The sequence below is a fragment of the Tympanuchus pallidicinctus genome, unplaced genomic scaffold (assembly GCF_026119805.1).
Source record: "Tympanuchus pallidicinctus isolate F22 unplaced genomic scaffold, pur_lepc_1.0 scaffold3, whole genome shotgun sequence".
NCBI classification, from domain to species: Eukaryota; Metazoa; Chordata; class Aves; order Galliformes; family Phasianidae; genus Tympanuchus; species Tympanuchus pallidicinctus.
This window is the reverse complement of record NW_026294747.1, coordinates 60,047,468-60,067,830: the sequence shown is the minus strand read 5'-3', so window position 1 is coordinate 60,067,830 and position 20,363 is coordinate 60,047,468. Positions and strand designations below refer to the sequence as shown.

General features: G+C 39.8%; 1 protein-coding gene across 1 annotated transcript; it reads right to left on the bottom strand.

Annotated features, from left to right (window-relative positions):
* Positions 1 to 1,417: 1,417 nt before the first annotated feature.
* Positions 1,418 to 20,292, bottom strand: AQP1 (aquaporin 1 (Colton blood group)). Its single transcript, XM_052695122.1, has 4 exons — positions 19,700 to 20,292; positions 4,872 to 5,036; positions 4,592 to 4,672; positions 1,418 to 3,255 (listed from the first exon to the last, which is right to left on the bottom strand). The coding sequence occupies exons 1-4, from the start codon at positions 20,084 to 20,086 to the stop codon at positions 3,076 to 3,078; spliced, it is 813 nt and encodes a 270-aa protein (XP_052551082.1). The 5' UTR covers positions 20,087 to 20,292; the 3' UTR covers positions 1,418 to 3,075.
* Between the last annotated feature and the right edge of the window lie 71 nt (positions 20,293 to 20,363).

The following is a 20,363-nucleotide window of genomic DNA, read 5'->3' as shown; positions in this document are numbered from 1 at the left end:
TTGGGAGAATGTATCTTAGGATGACCTGTGCAGGCACACACAGCTCTGTTCACATTGCCTGGGAATGGACCCCGTGCTATTTCATTTAGCATATATGTATTCATTTAACATAGCATTTGTGTAGCCAATACTCATTGTGAGTATTTGATATGCCATGAAATACCCAACAGATTGGATCTGAAACCATGACAGGTGGTCCTCAGCTAAACTACGGAAGCATCTGCCTTTGTTTTTTCATCTTCTTCTGTCAGAACAAGTGATAAATACATCCCTAGGAAACATGGCATAGATGTGTTCTCTTTATCAAATGGTCAGGAACCATTAGTGCATACACCATAGGAGCTCTTTTAAACAACTTTGCTCCAGGCTTCATCTCAATTCCAGGAAGATTTTGCTGGGTTTCTGGGCAACGTCATGTAAATACATTTGTTCACTTGACATTTGATAGTGGGTTTCGATACTTGCTACTTCGTGCTTTTAATTCCTTCACCTGGGTAACCTCCAAATATTTTAATGCGTGCTGATAACTTGTAAGTGTGCTTGTCCAACATAAAGCAAAATCATTTGTGCCTGGAGTGGGGAGACCATTGGTAGCTATGGCCTTGCACTGTTTTGAAACTACTGCTCTCACGTCAGGATCTGAGTGTTAGAAAAGCACTTTGTGCAATTAAGATTTCCCTTCTCTCAAAAGAAGTGGGAGCAGATTTAAGTCTGGAATTCCACTCTAATGTGTTTTTACTTAATTTCCTTGAACTTTGGAAACATTTTCAGTCTGAATACACTGACAAGTAACTCTTCATTTGCTTTGATCAACCTCTTGCTTCTTCACTGGGGGAATAGTTATCATGCATCTTTCCTTCTGTTATGTTTATTAGAGGAATGATCATCAGCAGCAGCTAGAGCACTGATATGACATATTATAAACATAACAGAAAGTCAATATTGCTTTTCTTCAATAATTTTTACTTTGAAGAGTAGAAAAAAAGAGATAATACTTTGTGCAAGAAATAGTACAAAAATTCTGAATCTGCATCACTATCAGTGTTAAGTTACCTCAAGCTTGTCAAGGAAAGCTATTTATTTTTAATAATTCCTCCAACTGTTCTGTGTGGTCAGGTTTGTAAGGAAAAAAAATAAAGGACTGATTTGGGGTCAATGGATGTCCAAGAATATTGGCAAATTCTGGAATTTGATTGTGGAAACTCTGGGTTCAACAGATTCTGAAAAGTTTGCATGCAGTCTTTGTACCCTGCTTCATTTCTAAGTACATCTTAAATAGAGTTTGATTCTAGGTGAGGGCCTACTTTGCCATACAAAGAAGCTTTCTCAGTCTTACAGATGGGCACCTGAAAATACTATAGCAGAGGAAATGCAATGTGATGTAAAGAAATGAAAAAAGAACCATGAACATCTCATGTGTTAGCACAAATGATTTTGTTTATTTTTAAACCACCCCAAAATCCAATCATGCTGTATGTACACTGACAATACACAGGATTATGCACCAAAACTAGACAAGAAAAATTCTGGTTTGGTCTGCTGGCATTTCTGTTTTTTGTTTTTTTTTTCTTGTAAATCTTGTAAATCTGCTCAACTAAAAGAAATGATCCAAACTATATGGATTCCTACGTCAACCCTCTTTCATTTTCACTCTCCATGCTGTCTGTCCACCAGGAGTCATCTGTCATTCATATAACCTCTGGGGTGCTTGTCTGAAGGGTTAACTGTGTCATTTTTATGTAGGTTTTCCCTGGGCTTCATTCTTTATGTAAAATGGTTTAGTGCAGAACAAGTATATCAGCACCTACCTGCTTCAGCTATAGTCTATAGTTAGTATGTGAGACCATCTACTGTTATGGGTTATTCAGGAAATCAAAAGTAGCACACACACTAAAACAAAAACAGAAAATCATCGTCCATTTTGTTTAGAATGTTAGTTTTCTTCATGTTTCCAGTGTCGTTTATTTTGCTAAGCTCCTATGAAATTCCTTCCACTTGTTTTCTGCTCTTATTTTCTTACAAAACAGCATACTAAGCTTTCTGTATAAAACACATATATAAACATTTATATATATATATATTTTATTTTTTTTAAATGACCCTCAAAATGGACTTACACACGGGTATGTATTTGTCCCTCATTAGAAAATATACTGTGTGTATCTCTATTAATTGTCCCTGAATGTCATAGCACTTGCTATTAAAATGGGGTCAGGAAGAAAGGAGTCTTTATTTTTTTTCCTGGTTTCTTTTCAAATATACAGTTAATTTACATAAGAGAAGCAAAAGTAGAACAGTCACAGGAACAATCAGGTCCTGTTTACATATCAGCACCATGTTGTTCTCATTGCTGTTGTAACTACTGCTCTTCAATCTCATTTCTAGTTATCACTTCCCAGGAATTCATGCATCTACACATTTTTTGGTTATCCCTTCACAACTGGATGCAGGTTCAGAGAGGATGAAACACTGAAAAATGTAAACAGATCTTGGAAATCTGGAGCTTCTTGTTCTGCTCAACAGTATTTCTGGACCTCTTTCTTGGAGATTATCAACAATTTAGAAAATTATGGTTCTTTCTAGATAACAAATAAATTTTAGCAGCCTTTGCTTCCAAAAGATGCTTCTGGGAAATGATTGAAGAATTTTTTTCATGTGCACTGCTGACATTAAATACCAGCCTTGCATTTCTATATAGATACTTCTTCTGGTATAAACCCCTATGAATGGTACAGATGAAGTTTTGTTCTTTCAGCAAACTATGCATCACTACTGCATGATGTGCTGGGAGGACCAGCCACAGTGAATACACCAGCAAATTTAGAAGTAGTGAGAGAAGGGTTAAATATCAACCCAATTTATTTAGATCATGCTAATGAATTCTTGGCCTGAAGACAATGTAATTGAACAACCTCAGATATAAAAAAGCTATTTAGATTGGGTGCAAAAAAAAAAAAAAAAGGAAAACCATATTGAATTACAAAACAAAGTTCTTCTTGCTGGTTTACAAAGAGTCTATAACACTGATAAAATCTTCAAAAACCGATGCGTTCCCCCACCCCAACTTGTCCTTCTTTATTTTGGCTTCATCTCAACTCTGGAGTTCATATCATCTCCTTCCAGATCATACTCTTCTACTTGGCCGCTGGTCCACACCTTCACGCGATCAGTCAGGTCACTGCTTCTGGGAGCCAGGATGAAGTCATAGATCAGGGCAGCAGCTGCTCCTCCAATGATTGGGCCAACCCAGAAGATCTGGAACACAGTTCCAAGCCTGGTTAATACATCAGGTAATCTTGCATTTGAAGCTGTTCTGCAAGTTTCTGCTTAAGTTCTTCTATATGAACTTCAGAGTGAAACCACAAACTGGATAAGGGACCCAGGAATGGATATCTGTGACTATACTGTCAACTTCTGATATTTAAAATGGGGTATCTACTGGTTGCTCAAGCTGTATTTAGCAGGCGGAGGGGAACAATCTCTAAAAGCAACAAGGGTGTGAGATTCATTTCTCACAGTAACCTTCAGTGATAGATGAATCTGAAAGTAATATTTAGTGAGGACCTAATTAGGGGCTTAACTTGCTGTTAGCTACTATTTAGCTAGGGACATTCCACAGGAGGCAAACAACTTTTGTAGGAAGAATAAATATTTTAGCCAACGAGATGATTTTAATAGAACAAATAGATCATTTTGAGGGATGTACATGGCCAAAGAGATACTGAGTCTGAAAACTCAGTTTTCTTTATCCAGTGATATCAGTGGTTTAATAGGCATTTTTCACTCTCTCCACAAAAGCAACACATTTTTTTCCACACAGTTCTGAAAACACTAACTCCTTGCTTAGCTTCATTATCCTAATATCCCAATGGAAGTGTCCAGGTGGGAGAAAACTGTACAATTTCCACAGCATCTTCATTTTGTATGTATTACTTTTTGGATTAAAATGGCATTCATATCCAAAATTTCATTGCCCCATTGCACTGTCAGTGAACTTCCAAGAAATCTTGTGCAAAAAGATGCCAGAACAAGTGGGAGAGTTAGAACAAATTGCAGTGAGTTTTAGTGAAATAAGTACATGTTCATGAAGTTCCTCATTAAATATTTATTAATAATTAAAAAATCTGCGGTGTTTCCAGTGCACTTATCCATGGAAGTGCATAAGCATATTTAAGTGTAAGTAGGTGGGCATTTTATTAGCTTCCAAATATTGCATAATTCACTGCATTTCACAAGTAGGTTTTACTGGAATAATCATAGCAATTTACAAACTTAGTTTAAACAACGTATTCTCAACACAGGATTCAGCGTAATGAGGCTTTAACGTTTTAATCATTTATTTATTTACTTACTTAAATATGCATAAGGGGAAATAACCAGAGAAAATTAGCTGTATTACTTTGAAAACACACGATCATCTTGAGGAATCTGCATCTCCCAAAGATAGTCAGCGAAGAGCAAAAGGAGATTGTTCAGTAAAATAGGAACAGAAACTCAGCAACAGTTAGTTATTTGGATTTACATATTTCTGATCTTGTAAATTGTGTATAAGCAAAATCTCTTGAAAGTTAAGCAAATTTCTTCTACTTACCCAATGATTTTCAAAGTTGTTGGCAATCAGTGCTGAGCCAAAAGATCTGGCTGGGTTAATTCCACAACCAGTGTAATCAATCTAGGAGTCAAAAGGATAAGCAGCAGTGAGTTATCAAAGTACATGTGGCATCTTCATTACACACCATTACCATGAACAGCATAGAATTAAGGTCAGTCTCTGAAGAGGAGGCAGAAGGATGGAACTGCTGTCTTGCCAATCTATCTTTCTTCACCAGCTCATATCGAGGCACACATCAAAGATGAGAGCTAAAACTTACTGCAAGGAGATGTCCCAAGGCAACAGAGAGACCAATGGCCAGAGGTGCTGATCCTGAGACATCATTCCTTCTCCTGTCTGTGGTGGCAAGGACGCACAAAACCAGCTGGAGAGTAGCAATGATTTCAATTCCTAGTCCTTGGCCTGCATTGATTCCTTTTGCAAGCTGCATGGAGAAAAGAAGGAAAGAAAAAAATCTGATATTCCTATCTGCCTTCACACAGTACAACAGAGTTTCACAGGGATGCTGTATCTCAATGCAGACCTCTACATTCATTTCTCTAGTTGTGCTTCCTTTGCTTAACAGCTAAAATAAAAAGGAGAGTGTTGAAACACATGCTATTGCACTCAAGTGTAGGTATAACCATATATAACCATCTTTTGTTAGGGATAAAACATGGTGGTTGCATTCAGTGCATCCAGCCAAAGCAAACACTCAAACAGTAGACACAATGAGAGTGTAACTGGTGTACGTGTGAAAGACAAATCTGTTAATGATTTGTCTTCAATAGAATATATCTGTAAAAATGACCTCTCTTGCCCTAAGACATTTATTCATTGCTTGTGAGAATGAGGATGCAGTGGTCAAATTAAACTAAATTGCTCAACTTGACATTAGCAACAATTGCCAAACAGGAGCATGAGGAGGAAGGGGCAAATAGAGTAAGAAAGTAGCACAGCTCTGAGTAGCCTGAAGGTACCTATCTCTGTTATCAACAAGTCACACTAATCTTTTCTTCTCCTACCACTATTTATTTTCTGTTGTTTAACATGAACTCTTCAAAACGAGGACCTTATGATGGCAATGTACAGCAAAATGCAGGTAGCATGGGCAAATTCCCTGCCAAATTTTAAGTCACCTATATGCAGTTTAGTTGCCTGAAAATGTTCCTCTAACTCCATTTGAAATACCCTGGATTCTTCATGGCATTCATGTGCTACCAGAAGATGTGACACCAGTTTTACAGGAGGCCATGGATATCTAAAATGGCTCCAGCTGCCAGTGTTCAAGAATTGTATCTCTGAACTTGGAGAGGAAATGAACACAGTCAGCAGGGATAAACCACTCAGCTGATGACATGTTGATCATTTGGGAGTCAGCTGAATAGCTCTGTCCTTTTTGGCTATATTGGCTAGATCTCATTTGACCATAACAAGAACTTTAAAACAATTCACATGTAGATTAGTTTTAGGTGTACCTTGAACTGAATCCCACCCAATGACTTTGATAGGTAGAATAAACATCCACAATACAGAAATCCTAAAGGGTTGATGAAGTATTTCGGTTTATCTGTGAAATAAAGTGGATTCTGCAGAAAAACTCATTGGCAGATGTAGATATTCCTACTGTATTGTTAATCATAGAATCAGTTGAGTTTCTCAATAATGTATGCATTGTAGAACATATAGAAACCACAGAAATTCACATACATGAACATTAGAAAATAATAGCCTTTTCATATTTCTGTAGTACTATTATAAAGTTTTCTTCAACAAGTAACCATGGATCTAAATTAATAATGATATATCAGGGCTTTAATTCTGTTTCTAATGATGGCATTCACTGGTGTCTTCGTTAAGACAAATCTTTATGAGCTAAAAGAATTGTTGTTAAACAGAGGTAACTGGACTGCATAGATGGGATAAAACATGAGCTTGGACACATGCCAGAAGAACTGAGAATGTAAATGACTGAGTGTAGGAAGCATGCTCTGCAAAACATACACTCAGTAATAGAGCTATCAGTAGGTTGTCCCATCTGTCACAGCCTCTGTGTTAAACGTTGCAAGGTCATACATAACAAAAAGATAATTGCTTGTTATGCTGACCTATCAGAAAAAATAAAACTATGGGAAATCATGTATTAAACCTCTTTACATGGCTTTACATTGCAATTTTCCTAAAATTAATATTTGAAAAACTTTAAAACTTCAGGAGGTTTTGTTAAACTTATTCGCTTTTCACCTTTGCTATTCAGTTTTCTCACTTCTTCTCTGTAACATAGAATAACATAATGTTTGTAAAAATAAGAGGATATTGTCTGTCTTAACAACAGTGAAAATGTATTAATTTCTAAGAAATGACATCTGAAACATGAATAACATAATTTTGTCTCTTGTTCTTTAACATGTAGAACAGATAAACCTTGAGTTAGAATTCGTTTATAAAATTAGTTTATGAAACTAATATTAATTTATTAGTATAGCTAAGGAAATCTTTGTTCAAATGATGGATATTTTGGCTCCTGCAGGAGTAGAAAGTAAAACCATCTTCAACACAAACATGATCTATATGTGAGAAATATAAATTATGTACATGTGAGTTGGCAGTGAGAATGACACGATCTAGAAATGCATACTGAACACCTGGTATAATACTAAATTAGTATTCTATTACTTTTATCCTTTCCTTTTTAAAATAATCACTCCATTTGCTGCATTTGGGTTGCAACTCAGTATGTTAAATTTCAAACTCATCCTACTGAAATAAAAGAATCTATACTACAGAATCTGGAAGATCTTACCCCACATTTGGAGGGCCAAATAAAAAACAAGCATATTTGTAAATAAGTAAGTGAGTATACAGATGCCCAAAAGCATATATGAAACTAAATTCTCCTCTATCATAATGAAACTTTTAAACCCCACAGAGTCTACATCTGAGATCTTAAGCATTCATGTTAAAGTATGAAGAGGCCTTGGCATTTGAAATGAATAAATACTAACCTAGCAAAAGGCTTTTCCTTTGCTTTAAAGGTCTTCAAGAAAAAAAGGAAGAAAGGAAGAAAGGAAGAAAGGAAGAAAGGAAGAAAGGAAGAAAGGAAGAAAGGAAGAAAGGAAGAAAGAAAGAAAGAAAGAAAGAAAGAAAGAGAGAAAGAGAGAAAGAGAGAAAGAGAGAAAGAAAGAAAGAAAGAAAGAAAGAAAGAAAGAAAGAAAGAAAGAAAGAAAGAAAGAAAGAAAGAAAGAAAGAAAGAAAGAAAGAAAGAAAGAAAGAAAGAAAGAAAGAAAAAAAAAAAAAAAAAAGACAAAAAGAGCAAAATTCTGCCTTCAAAACCTGTGATAATTCTTATCTTTGAGGAGAGGAAATCATAGTCTTCCTTTCCCTCCAGGAAAACAAATCCTAAGGTTGACGTGACTTGAGGTCATTCTCCCTGCTAATCAACACTTATTGATGGGCTGTGTGGAACCAAATAAAACCTGGAAATATCGTAGGAAACCTTTTGCTTTCCTCTAGCGTGTCACATTACGCAGACTGCCAGGGACGTAAGATTCTCCACTGCAAGAGCAAGAACTCTGGGCCGTGTTCCAATTGCAGACAGAGGCAAGCCTTGGATGTCCTGGTTTGCTGTGTTTGTAAGTATACTATCACTTATGTTGGTTATTTGCCTACTTGTCACAGTTGTAGTGTCACTATAGCAGTAGGCTGACCCTCCTAGACTACAGCAACACATGGAACACCATGAGTCTTCATCAAAATGTCTCCCTGCACAACAGGAGTGGTAGGAAGGTTAATTTCCTAGCATTCCATATAGACAGCCATCAAATTAAAATGAACACTGATGTATACATGCATGTATCTGTATTTATCTAGACCTTGGCCACAGTGGAGTTCAATATATACGACGGTAAATATCAGCTTATCTTAACTGATCTTAACCTCTATTATTCTGCTATTCTGAGTATATTCATAACTTAAGATGACCATATCTGCTTAAAAAGATGGAAAAATGATTATTAAATAGATACAATAATGCCTTGTAGTGTAAGATGTATTCACCTCTGTGGTAGTACTGGAGAGAAAACATCCTTTTCCAGTGACTTGTACCACACTGAAATGACTTTCTTTGCTACACTGGTATGCTGATTACCAGTGATTATGAAAAAAATGCAGGGACATGGGCTGCTTTTGTCTTTGATGCATCTCTGGGAAAATCTCTGGCCTTTTTTCACCTTACTCCAATATCTCCCACACACTCTGCGTTTTAGATGGCACTTTGTGTTCAGATGAATTGTTTCACTGAACATCATTTCTAAATCACTGCACTGTTTTGACATGAAAAGCATCAGAAATGTACCTAAGAAATGGGTTGCTTTATTGGCAAGATCTGAAGATTACAGTGGGACATAAAGATAGCTGACCAGTTGAATCGCTGCCTCGACTGCAGTGCTTTGATCTGAACAATTTCACCTTGACTGTAAAAGCACCAATATCATAGGCAGAAGCATAGATGCAGACAGCCCACATGAAGTACATCCTTCCATCAGCTGAATCCTGCCACCGTTGTTACTTGAGTTCAGTGTGACTCAGAACAAGATAGCGGGGAATAAAAAATAAAATGGCTGGAGTTTTTTAAATTAATAAAACTCCTATCTCGATCAGAAAGCCCATGGCTCCCGAGAAGAAATTGGTTGGATGCTCAGTACTCAGGCATGTTGAATACTGAGTTCTGCACCACTGGATATTTCCAGTCACGACCATAAGAAAAACTGCTTGAGGTGAGCAACTGCTTTTTGTTTTTAGGGAATGAGTAGCAGTTGCTTCTGTCTCTCCATAACATCAAATAGTTGTGATTTCTCTGCAACTGGAACTATGGAAGATTCACTTAGGTGCTCATAGCTGCCATGTTTAGCTGACTGACTTCCTCAGCTTCCAGCAACAGTGTGGGCAAATTTTATGTTTTATTTCTTTTTTTTTTTATCTTTCCCTCCTCTCTCCTTTTTTTTGGAACAGGATATTTATTAGATATCTGCCTTCAAAAGAGAAACAGGGACAGGAAATTAAACTGGCCCAAGGTAAACCCAACTGTGTACTTCTCCAGTGGCTTCATATTTTTCTCATCAGGAATCAAAGTATATCAGGCTCAAAGCTGTTTCCCGTTATATGGATAAGAGAGCTGTTATGCAAGGTGGTTTCATGATGTGATGCCATGCCTGACTCATGTCATCCAACAAACTCAGCAAAAGGCAGCATCTTCTAGGGTTAACCTTGCTTTCATATAACAGGGATTAGTTTCTCATTATTCCTGAAAAAGATTAGGCCTCTGGAAATGTAGAAATCAACTTTTCAGTACGGGAATGTCAATTTTCTCCTCAGTTATGAAACACTTCACAGCAAGCAAAGCTGGCTGATGCTTTTTCAAGACAGAAAAGCGAAACCACGGCATCTTCTCAACACATCTGCATTAACTTTTATTAAAGTATTTTTAATATTCATGCTGGGAACAAGAACTGCTGCAACAAATAATATCTTTATGTCAGAGAGTCTTCCTTCTCTGTGGACTGAATTCAAATAAGATGCCATTTGCACCAGGCCTGATGTTTTCAGTATTCCAGGTTAGCTTTTCTCTTCCATGGTAGACTTTTCTCATGGGAAAATTTCTGTCATTTCTTCTCAACTCAACAGGAGTCTCCCTCCATGGCTATATTACTGGCAGACTATTTAAAAAATGGATCTCTTTATGTTTTCTTCTTACACCTTAAGCCTTCCCATCTTAGTCTTTCCTTGTTTTCCTTGACGAGGAAATCTTTTCATACTGGTTTAAATGGTTTATGCTCTCCTTTTCATCCTTACACCAGAAATATTCAATATGCTTCTTCACACCAAACTAACATTTAAGTGTTTTGCTGGGCAGAGTTAGTTGATACGCTGCTCTTTGAATGCAATCTCAGAAATTAATCTTCCTACTTCCCTCAAAGCTGCCCGTCGTTTTGTCTGTTCTTCTAATTCTTTCAGCTCCACGTTTACCATGCTTGCAACTTGATAACTCCTGTCATAGTAACCTCCCCTTCTCCGGCTGGAATAGCTATAAACCTCCCTTTAACTCACAGTCCAAGCGTATCCTTCGCTATTTAGCCACAGTTATTCTTTTCTCTCCTTGCAATTTAATAACATTGCTCTGAAACTGATGATTCTGTACTCATTATTTACTCATTAGGGATTCCGAAAGTAGAAAAGTCACATTCCTTCAGTAAGTAGAGTGAAAGAGAGAGATCTAAAGAGTTTCATTTAAAATTATATAGCAAGAGCACTCAGATGGAGCTGCTTATGAGGCAAAGGATTAGCTTTGGATTGAATCCTAGGTCAACAGTAGAAGCATTCAGCAGAACCTACGGACAAAACATGTTGTCCTTTGTTAGGTTATCCTTCCTACAAATACAGCCTTCAGAGTTCTAAAGGGGGCACGTTCAGTTCCCCAAGCGCAAATTATGTTTTCCATTCTTTGGTCAGCGGACAGCCTGCAGGAACAAGGCTAACCTCCCTCCCACCCCATCCTCCAGCTGATGGGAACCTGGCCTGGGCTTTGTCTCGCAGCAGCCTGGGATGCAATAAAGAGAAGAGTGATGGCCAATGACACGTAGTAAAAGCCAGTAACTGTATGGGACTTCCATTTAACACAGTTAGTTGGAGAAAGGCCGTTTGTTAAACAGTCTCGTTTACACTTTAACCTTCTGATGTGGCCCTGGGAAACATGTTTTTTTCTTTTCTTTTCTTTTTTTTCTCCTATGAAATAAACAACTATTATTCAAAGGATGCAGAATAGTGATATTTTCCTTTGCACAGCCAAACACAAGTAAATTGTTCATTTTCAGTAGAATATGTGAAGCACTTGTTTATATCAGGGTGCTGTTTATGGCCTCTCATATTGTCAGCCCAAAAGGAGATGGTGGTTCTTGTGTTCAAGAAACATTTAGACGCTGCACTAAGGGACATGGTTTAGTGGGGAAATACTGGTGATAGGTGGACAGTTGGATTGTATGATCTTTGAGGTCTTTTCCAACCTTGGTGACTCTATCTTTCTATGATTATATGATTCAATAGGGAAATGAAGACGTATCTGAATTTTGAGTTTAGTGCAATCTACCTTTCAGAGTTGCTCCTGGAATAACCATCTAGATTCAAACAAAAGCCACAGCATAGTTTTTGGCAATTGCACCAAAGTGATGTTCACTTTGCACTGCTAGAAAATCCCTTCACCTGCGAAGTTTTCAAACTTCCCACTTTTGAGGCAGTTCTTACTGCCAGTCTTTTGCAGAGCATTCAAGAGCTCTGCATGAGTTGAAAGTACAGCTCTAAGTGTGAGCACTGCAGTGCAGAAATTAGGGAAAAATTTCCAGATCCCTTTCTACCTTGATCATCAAGCAACAGGTCCTATGAAAGGAAGAAGTAGAGGCCATGCCTTTACTTATTTTCATTCCTTGTTTCAAATGCACTTATCATAACTTCAAGGGAAATTACATAAATATATGTAAGGAAACTTGAACCACACTTCTGCTTTCAAAGCCTTCATTAACTTCTCCTGGCACAGAAAGTGTCAAGAGCATGGAAAATTTGCTTTTTGGTGGTACCTCTCAGTGGTTACTGCAGAAGGGATGCACAGGAATCTGCTTGGAAAGTACATGGAGGATTTCTTGGCTGCTTTCCCATCCTCAGATGTTAAAAGAGAAACCTCTTGCAGAGCTCTCAGCATACTTTTTTGGCCTCCTGCTGTTTAAAGAGTTTCCTTCAGGATGTCTGACAGGCCTGTATGTTTGATTTAACAAATTATTGTTGTGCCATAGCTTCAGATATCATTTACTTCAGTGGAGTTGCAAGAGGTAAATACCAGCACGAGCTTTGGCTCTGAATGCCAGAAAGTGTAGTGCTTTCCCATCAGGTTGTGTGTTAATAAATACACATACACCCCATTCTGCTCCCAGACAGGGCAGGAAAACCTACAGCAGACATTCACTTGCTCCATGACATTGGCATTAACTTTGTACTGAGGGTTCTGAGGAGCACACGTAATACAGAAAGGCAGGGGAACACAGAATCTGAGAAACAAAAACAGTGGAATAGTTTGGTGTGGTTTCTTTAACCCAGGAACAAAGATTTTTTTCTAAGAATAAAGATTTTTTTGAGAAATTAATTACAATATCAGGTAAAGATCTCTCGCTTATTGAATACTCTCAATTAAGTTAGAGCAAGACAAATAAGCAAGAATGTACTACTGCTCTAAAGAAAACAGGCAATTTCCTCTTGAGACAAACAGGAAATTTTTCAAGGGCTATTTTTTCTTCCTGTAGTACTTGTAATGTGTTTCAGTATCCTTGTTTTAAGAAATGCTTCTCCTAAAGGTAACAATATACAAGCCAGATTGTTATACTTCTTAGGATTCTCTGACTAAAGGGATGCTGTTCTCAACACGCTCAAAGGTCCAAATTATCTCCTAAGATACATGAGCCCTGCTGCAGTGACTTGCTGTTTTTAACAGCTTTTCAAGAAAAGATCCATAATATTCATTCTCATGTTTCTTGTGGAAATTTCCATTTGTCCTTAGATTCTTGCCATAGAATCACAAAATCCTGAAATAGTTTGAGTTGGAAAGGATCTTAAAGTCCATCTAATTCTAAGCCTTGCCATGGGCGAGGGCATCTCCCACCAGACCCAGATCACGTTGCCCAAAGCCTAATTGAATTTGGCCTTGAGCACTGCCAAGGATGGGCCATCATATCTTGCCTGGGCAGCCTGTGCTTGGGTCTCATCACTGTCACCGTGAAAAATTGCTTCCTACCATCTAATCTAACCCCCCCCCCTCTTAAAGCCATTCCCCCTTGCCCTATCACTGCAGTCCTGGATAAAGAGTCCCTCCCCAGCTTTCTCCTAGGTTTCTTTTAGGGCGCGTCAGATCTTGATTAAAAATTAATACTTACTAGCATATATTTTTAATGTAAAGTGAAATTAAATTAGAGTATGGAATTTGGGTCAACCTGATCTGAAAAATCATTCTATATGTCTGTCCATCTGTCTGTCTATCTATCCACATATCTAACCACAAATCTATCCAACAATCTATCCCTCTATCTTTCTGTGTCTCTATCCTTCTATCTATTGTGTGTGAGTGTGTGCCTGCAGATGTGCGTATGCCTAAGCACAAAATACCCCAATGTATATGACATGATACATAGAGTGCCAAGGAAAGGAGAACAACTTTAACTGTTCATTCACCAGTCAGGAAGGGAAAAAGTTATTTTCCTTCTTTACTTCCTTCATACTTATTCCTTCTTATTTGGACAGCTGGTCAAAAACAGAAACATATATATGTATGTTCAAAAAAAGACCCACAGCCATGAACTAATTTGAATTACAACATTAACCAATCTTACAAATTAATAGTATTTTTAGCTCTGTTGCAACTCATTTTAAAAGCCTTTTTCATCAATTTATATCTTGTCTGTTCAAATAGGACCTTTATTCTGAGGCTTGCAGAGTATTTTTCAAACAGTGCACCAATCATCCTTGGATCCCCTGGATGCTGACCTTGTTCATGGCTTGAAACCCACTTTGGACTACTCTGTTTTAGCACTGAAGGATTAACCACCTTAAGAAGGGTGATCAACAAGGGCCTCATCATGCATCAAAAACATCCACACTACTGCACCTCTATGTGCTCTCTGCCAACCACCCATGGAGGTGTTCCAGAACTGAGGAGATGTGGCACTGAGGGACATGGTGGGAGTGAGCTGGGGTTAGACTTGGGGATCTTTGTGGTCTTTTCAACCTCAGTGATTCTGTGAAAAGCTTAGGGAATGGTTATCTCATTACAGAGCAGAAGCACTGAGCCAATTTTTTGTAGAAACGAAAATAAAAATAATCTCTGAGTCTTAAAAATAGAATGAGAGCCATAACCCTCGTTATTCTCAAAGGTACTGGAAGATGGGTGATAACATCAGTTTTAAATCTCAGCCCAGATATTTCTGCTGTTTCGTGTGAACTCCTTAGAAAGCAGCTGTGGCTGTGGCCATTCCTGAGCAGGTGCCTTTCCTATGTTCCACCTTCCTGGCATGCTGTGATTCAATACAATGCTGGCAAGCCATAAAAGACGGCTGCTGCAAGATTGAAATCGAATAAAGAGCTATTGTGCTACTCTTTGTTAAGAAACAAAAAATTATGGACTAATCTCATGTACAGGAACCATTTTGCTCACTCTGAAAGTGCAGCTGCTTCTGGTCCCATGTTGCAGCTCCAGAGTTTAAGTACACAGATATCCAGGCAACGTTGGCTGGAGGATCCTAAATCTGATCAAAAACAGGGAAGGCAGAGGGCGGTGATACAGAGAATGAATCTGATGGCATGGAAGCTGGAGAAGGGCATAGTACATGGTCTGCATTGAAAAAAGGTATCAGGACACTTGTAATAAGCACAAGAGTTCAGGAAAGCAACTGCATATCTCATCCATCCAGTGGCACCCTGGCAACCACATTCTCTGTACTGAGTCAGAGAAATAGTGGCATCATTTAATGCTTAATCAATCACTGACTCAGTTGTCCACTCACGCTGTCAAGCTCTCTGTTTATTTTGGAGACTCTACCAACGCAACCAGACACTGCTTAATTTGAGGCTGGAGGAGAGCAGACTCAGAGGGCGTAGGCAGAAAGAGAGGGAAATCACAAAGGGAAGCAATGAGTCACCAACACCAAGCATTCAAGTCCTACTCCCATGGTAGGAGGGCCATGGCTGGTAGGACCGTATGTGGGAATTCTGGAGCTTCCTACAGCCTGTGATGCCCTCAAGGCAGCTAAAGGAGGCAGAGATTTGATCACACTGAAAACCCAAAGGGTGTTCCAGGAGCAAGTGACTTCCCACATTGAAGGAGTGGTATCTATACGGCTATCCATCAGTCTTGAATAAATACTCCAGACCTCCAAAATCATAGAATCACAGAATGGCCTGGATTGCAAAGAAGCACGATGCTCATCCAGCTCCAACCCCTGCTGTGTGCAGGTCACCAACCAGCAGCCCAGGCTGCCCAGAGCCACATCCAGCCTGGCCTTGAATGCCTGCAGGGATGGGGCATCCACAGCCTCTCCGGACAACCCACTGACCACACCTCCTCTGACTTTTCTAGAAAGTTCCTCAGTTCCACAAACAGCATTTCTTAGACCGTGAAGCAATTTTCAAAACAGAGTTCTTCTATTTGTTATTCTTGGTTGTTTTCCTTTTCATTGTATTGACCCTGAGCAAAACTACCTGCGGGTCTGTTTTCCCTACGACTTTTGATCCATTTGGAACAATATATATATATATATATTTAGTTTTTATAATCTTTGAGGCAGATTTTTCAAAGTATTTCCAGACGATGGCTCCCCAATTCCTGGCATTTAAGTCAGTATATAGAAATGCAGACACTACTGAAAATTATTAATTGGTAAAGGAGTGTCCGCATTTTTTCAGAAGATGACCATTTTCATACAAAATGAAAAACAACCGGAAACAAACAAACAAAAAGAGAAATAAATAATTTTGCTCAGTTTTTAATAGCCTGATGAAAGTTCTCACAATAAACTTTGCTGAACAGCAAATATTGTGTTACCTTAGAGGTCAGACGTCTCCTCTCACCTGTCTTTCCTGCTTGAGCTCTTTGTTGGCCATTAATTGCCCATGATGAGTAGTTTCTTCCACTATCCAAACCACAGATCTGTCCTCACTAGACAATAGCCAACTGTGTTGGCAGATGAGTGCACTTTGGATTATGTTTTCTCTATTCTTACATTTTTACCTAATGGAGATTTATAAAATGAAGTAATCCAGTTGCCAAAAAAAAAACCCAAAAAACAAAAAAAAGATACTAGATGATACAAGTATAAACATTCAAATTCTCAGAACAACAAACACTGACTACTACTCTTTCAGTTTTTGCAGTGCTCAAAGTTTTTGCTTGGGCAATCACACTACTACTGAAATACATGGGAAGTTTTGTCTTAAAAGGATTCAGTAATCCAAATACCTCTCTGAATATTGTCCAGAATTTCTTACTTAGAACCAGGCAAAGTTAAAAAAGTTTGCACTGACTTCAGTGAAGTTTAGATCAAACTCCTCATGTGGGACAGTTTTGCTTGCCTCTAAGAATAAAACAGACCTTCATATTGAATATGGTAAAGGAGCATCCTGCGTTCTCCTGCCCTCTTTCTCTATTCAGCCCTGTACCTTCCATTCCTGTATTCTGTGCTCTGTTTGCTTGCATTTTCCTTTCCTTTGGGCAATAAGAAAGGCACAGATTCATCACACAATCAAGGTTCACAAGGCTGGAGCCTCATCATACCAAGTTTCCTCTACAGTAAAGGAAAAGATCTAGGTCTCTCTATAGGACAACAGAGAGGGTCTAAGAGCTGAAATACCTTTGTTTGTCTCCTCCCTATGAGCTGGCACAGAACCTAAGGAATTGATATCAGCTCTAAGGCCCCTTGGTGCAGGATCTGCAGCTGGGCAGGATAAAACAGAATCTATCCCACCCATACAATCCCACCCAGCATCAGCGAGGGCACTGGATAGCCACTGATTCCATTGACTTGTTCCCACCATAATTTTCCTGTAAAAAAAAAACCCACAAAAAACACCCTTTCAAGTCCATGGCAAGGCCTGAAAAGAGGAAGCAGTCATGCATACCCAAGCCACCTTCCTAAGCTTTGCCAAAATGGAGCACTCCCTTTCTTTCTATTCTTTTTTTCAATAGTGAATCTATACCTCATTTTCTACTAGAAGGATAAGAAGACAAAATAGGCATCAGGAATGCCAGCTCTGCCCCTCCACCTCCTTATTCTCAGGTTGAAAAGCAAGCGTGACATCAAAGCAAGTCTCTGTGGATCTCCTTATGCTCTGTTTGCTGAAGGAGGCAGTGCAGTGTGACTTCAGGATGTGTCCCGTGGTGATCAGCTCTGCATGAGGACAGCTGTTCTGTTGTCCCCATGCTGGGCTCAGACCCACTGCCCCCTCAAATCCCCACCTTCCCTCCCCAGCTGTTCCCAGCTGAGTGGGAAAAGAATGGATTTGCTTTCCTCACCAGTTGCTTCTTACAGGGGACAGCTGTTGCTCTCCCCATTTCCTGAAATGTCTCGTCTCCCCCCCCCCCCCCCCCAGCCTCTTCTATCCAGAACATTTATTGCTGGATAGGAAATAGAAAATAAAAGATCAAAACTCTGAGTATACATCCTCCTACCATTGATTTTATGGCATTGGAAAAGGTGCACTGAATGTATTCCAGCGGAGGGGCAAGGCTTCCACTCTCAAATGCAGTTTTTGTGATTCACAGAGTGATTTTTCCATCTCCGACTTCTCTCTACTTAGATGCCTTTGTGCAGAGCTCTGACTTAAATCTTTGCAACTTGAAGAATTACCAACAGAGGAGCAAGCTTTTGGGGTGGTCCCTTACACCCACTTTGCAAACAGCCAATTTCAGGGCTTCGGGGCAAAGGAAGCAGCCAGCCACAAGTGCTTTGTGGCAGGCAAAAGGCAAAGACCAAATGGGAATGCTGCTGAAAGCAGACCTCCCATGTTCCATGGCAGCTGGCAGCCAAACCTCTCGAGGAAACCACCAGGGTGGGTACCCTGTCCCATGCGGTTCAGCACTTCCCTCTGTCAGTGGTTTCAGAGGAAAGGATCACGTCTCACACACAGAGCCAGAGCCCACTGGAGTTAATAAAAAGATTCCCTCTCCTTCGCCAGAAAATGTTTTGAATGATCCCAGAGGAGTTCCCAGATGGGTGGCAGCTTGGGATCCCTGCAGGGAGGTGAGCAGCCTCGGCAGTGACATCCTTAATGTCACCTTTCTGTTTTCAAAAGCTCTTCTTTCTCACGCTTAGAAATAACTCCCAAGCCACAGAATGCTTAAAACTTTTATTTTCCTTTTTTTTTTTTATTCCCTAAAATGTTTTCTGAAGTGATTTTGTATTTGTGTTTGGAGCTTTGTGCACCAGTGTGCATAAGATTTCAAATACGTTCAAGTTCCAAACTGCATTGACTGTACTGCAAGAGGGGGGCCATAGAAAAGCTACAAAATTCTTAATAGAATCAGGTGAGATAAGTGACCAGAAGGAAATTTCCACTTATAGTACTCCTCTGGGTATTGCTGTGGCTGTAGGACTTCCTTACTGACATCCACTGACAGTGGGATGATTTCATGTTGAAAAGGGTAACTATCCCTATTGCTCCTGTTATGGTACAAAGACAACAGCAGAGAAGAACAATACATGGAGGAGGAGGGGTTGCCACCAAGCAGCTGTCTGCATGCTGTAATGGTCAACAGCTGTGAGCACCTGGATGGGAGAGGTCTGAAACCTGCACCTCTCATAAATGCAGATTCCTCACTTCATCCTCTGAATTACACCTGAGAAATCCATTTTTTTTCCCCTCATTTTTGCTCAGTTAAAGTAGGAAAAAGAAGAAAAGTGCTGCTAAGATTCTGAATCAGGCAGGATGAAAGCACTGTGCCAAATGCAACAGGTGATGCTCACACCTTTTGTGATAGGATTTCTCCTGCTACCCATCTCTCTCACTGGTCCCATAGGTTCTTGCACTGCACTCATCAGGTTACACAAACTATTAATGAGGTATTGAAAAAGAATCACATTCACAGACGTGAAAACACCGGTGTATACACATTAACCAGCATCACGAGCCAAAGACATGTTACCTGAGACCTTCAGAATCAGGAAAGAGGAAAGTCATGCAAATGACAGTGATTTCAATGTTACATTTGTACCAAAAGGCACTTTTCTGCAGCATGGATATGCAAAATTGAACACGAGCAAAACTGATAATGACCATAAAGCTCTGAAAAAGAATGGACAGAAGGGACCATCCCTATGGCATCTCTTACCAAAGAAAAGGATCAAAATAGCGCTTCAGCTGACAGCAGTGAATGCATGCACCCTGCCATCAGTCAGGACAAGTGCCCTGCCTGAGGTCACCACCTCCACCACACACATCCTTATAGGTGTTGCCCTCTCAGTTCTACTCAGGAAAAAAAGAGTTGGGGGGAAAGGCGGGGGGGGGAACAGCGAAGTTTCAGCTTACCGCATTGAGCCCCAGGGAGTTGTGGGGCAGAGAGGAGGTGACTCCGGACAGGATGGCGGTGGCCACCACTGCCCCCAGGCACTGGGCGAGGATGTACATCAGCGCCTTGAAGATGCTGATCTGGCAGCTCAGCAGGAGGCCCAGGGTCACTGCAGGGTTCAGGTGGGCACCGCTGATGTGGCCCACGCTCTGTGCCATGGTCGCGATGGATAACCCAAAAGCCAGCGAAACCTTCACGTTGTCCTGAGTTGCTGATGTCCCGTTGACTGACACTGGGAAATTAAAACCCAGAGCCGAGCCAATGCTGATAAAAATAAAGAGGATCATGGCGAGGAACTCGGCCACCACCGCCCTCCAGAACATCTTCTTTTTGAATTCGCTGGCCATCTCTCCTCTCTCTCTGCCCTCCTCTCTCTCTTCTGTTTCTTTCTCCCGCCTGATATTTTCCCTTCGAGGTCTGAAGAGAAAGCTGGAGAAAAAATACGGTCCTTGGATTATTTATAGGGCTTTGGGTGGTCTGTAGGAGGGAAGGGGTGTTGCACAAAAGGAGGAAAGAACATCTACATCGATGCTGACTGCTAGATTGATGTAAGACACTGCACGCTTGCCAAAGTTTTTTCTTCCTTTTTTTTTTCTCCCTCTCCTTTAACTGCCTTCGATCTCT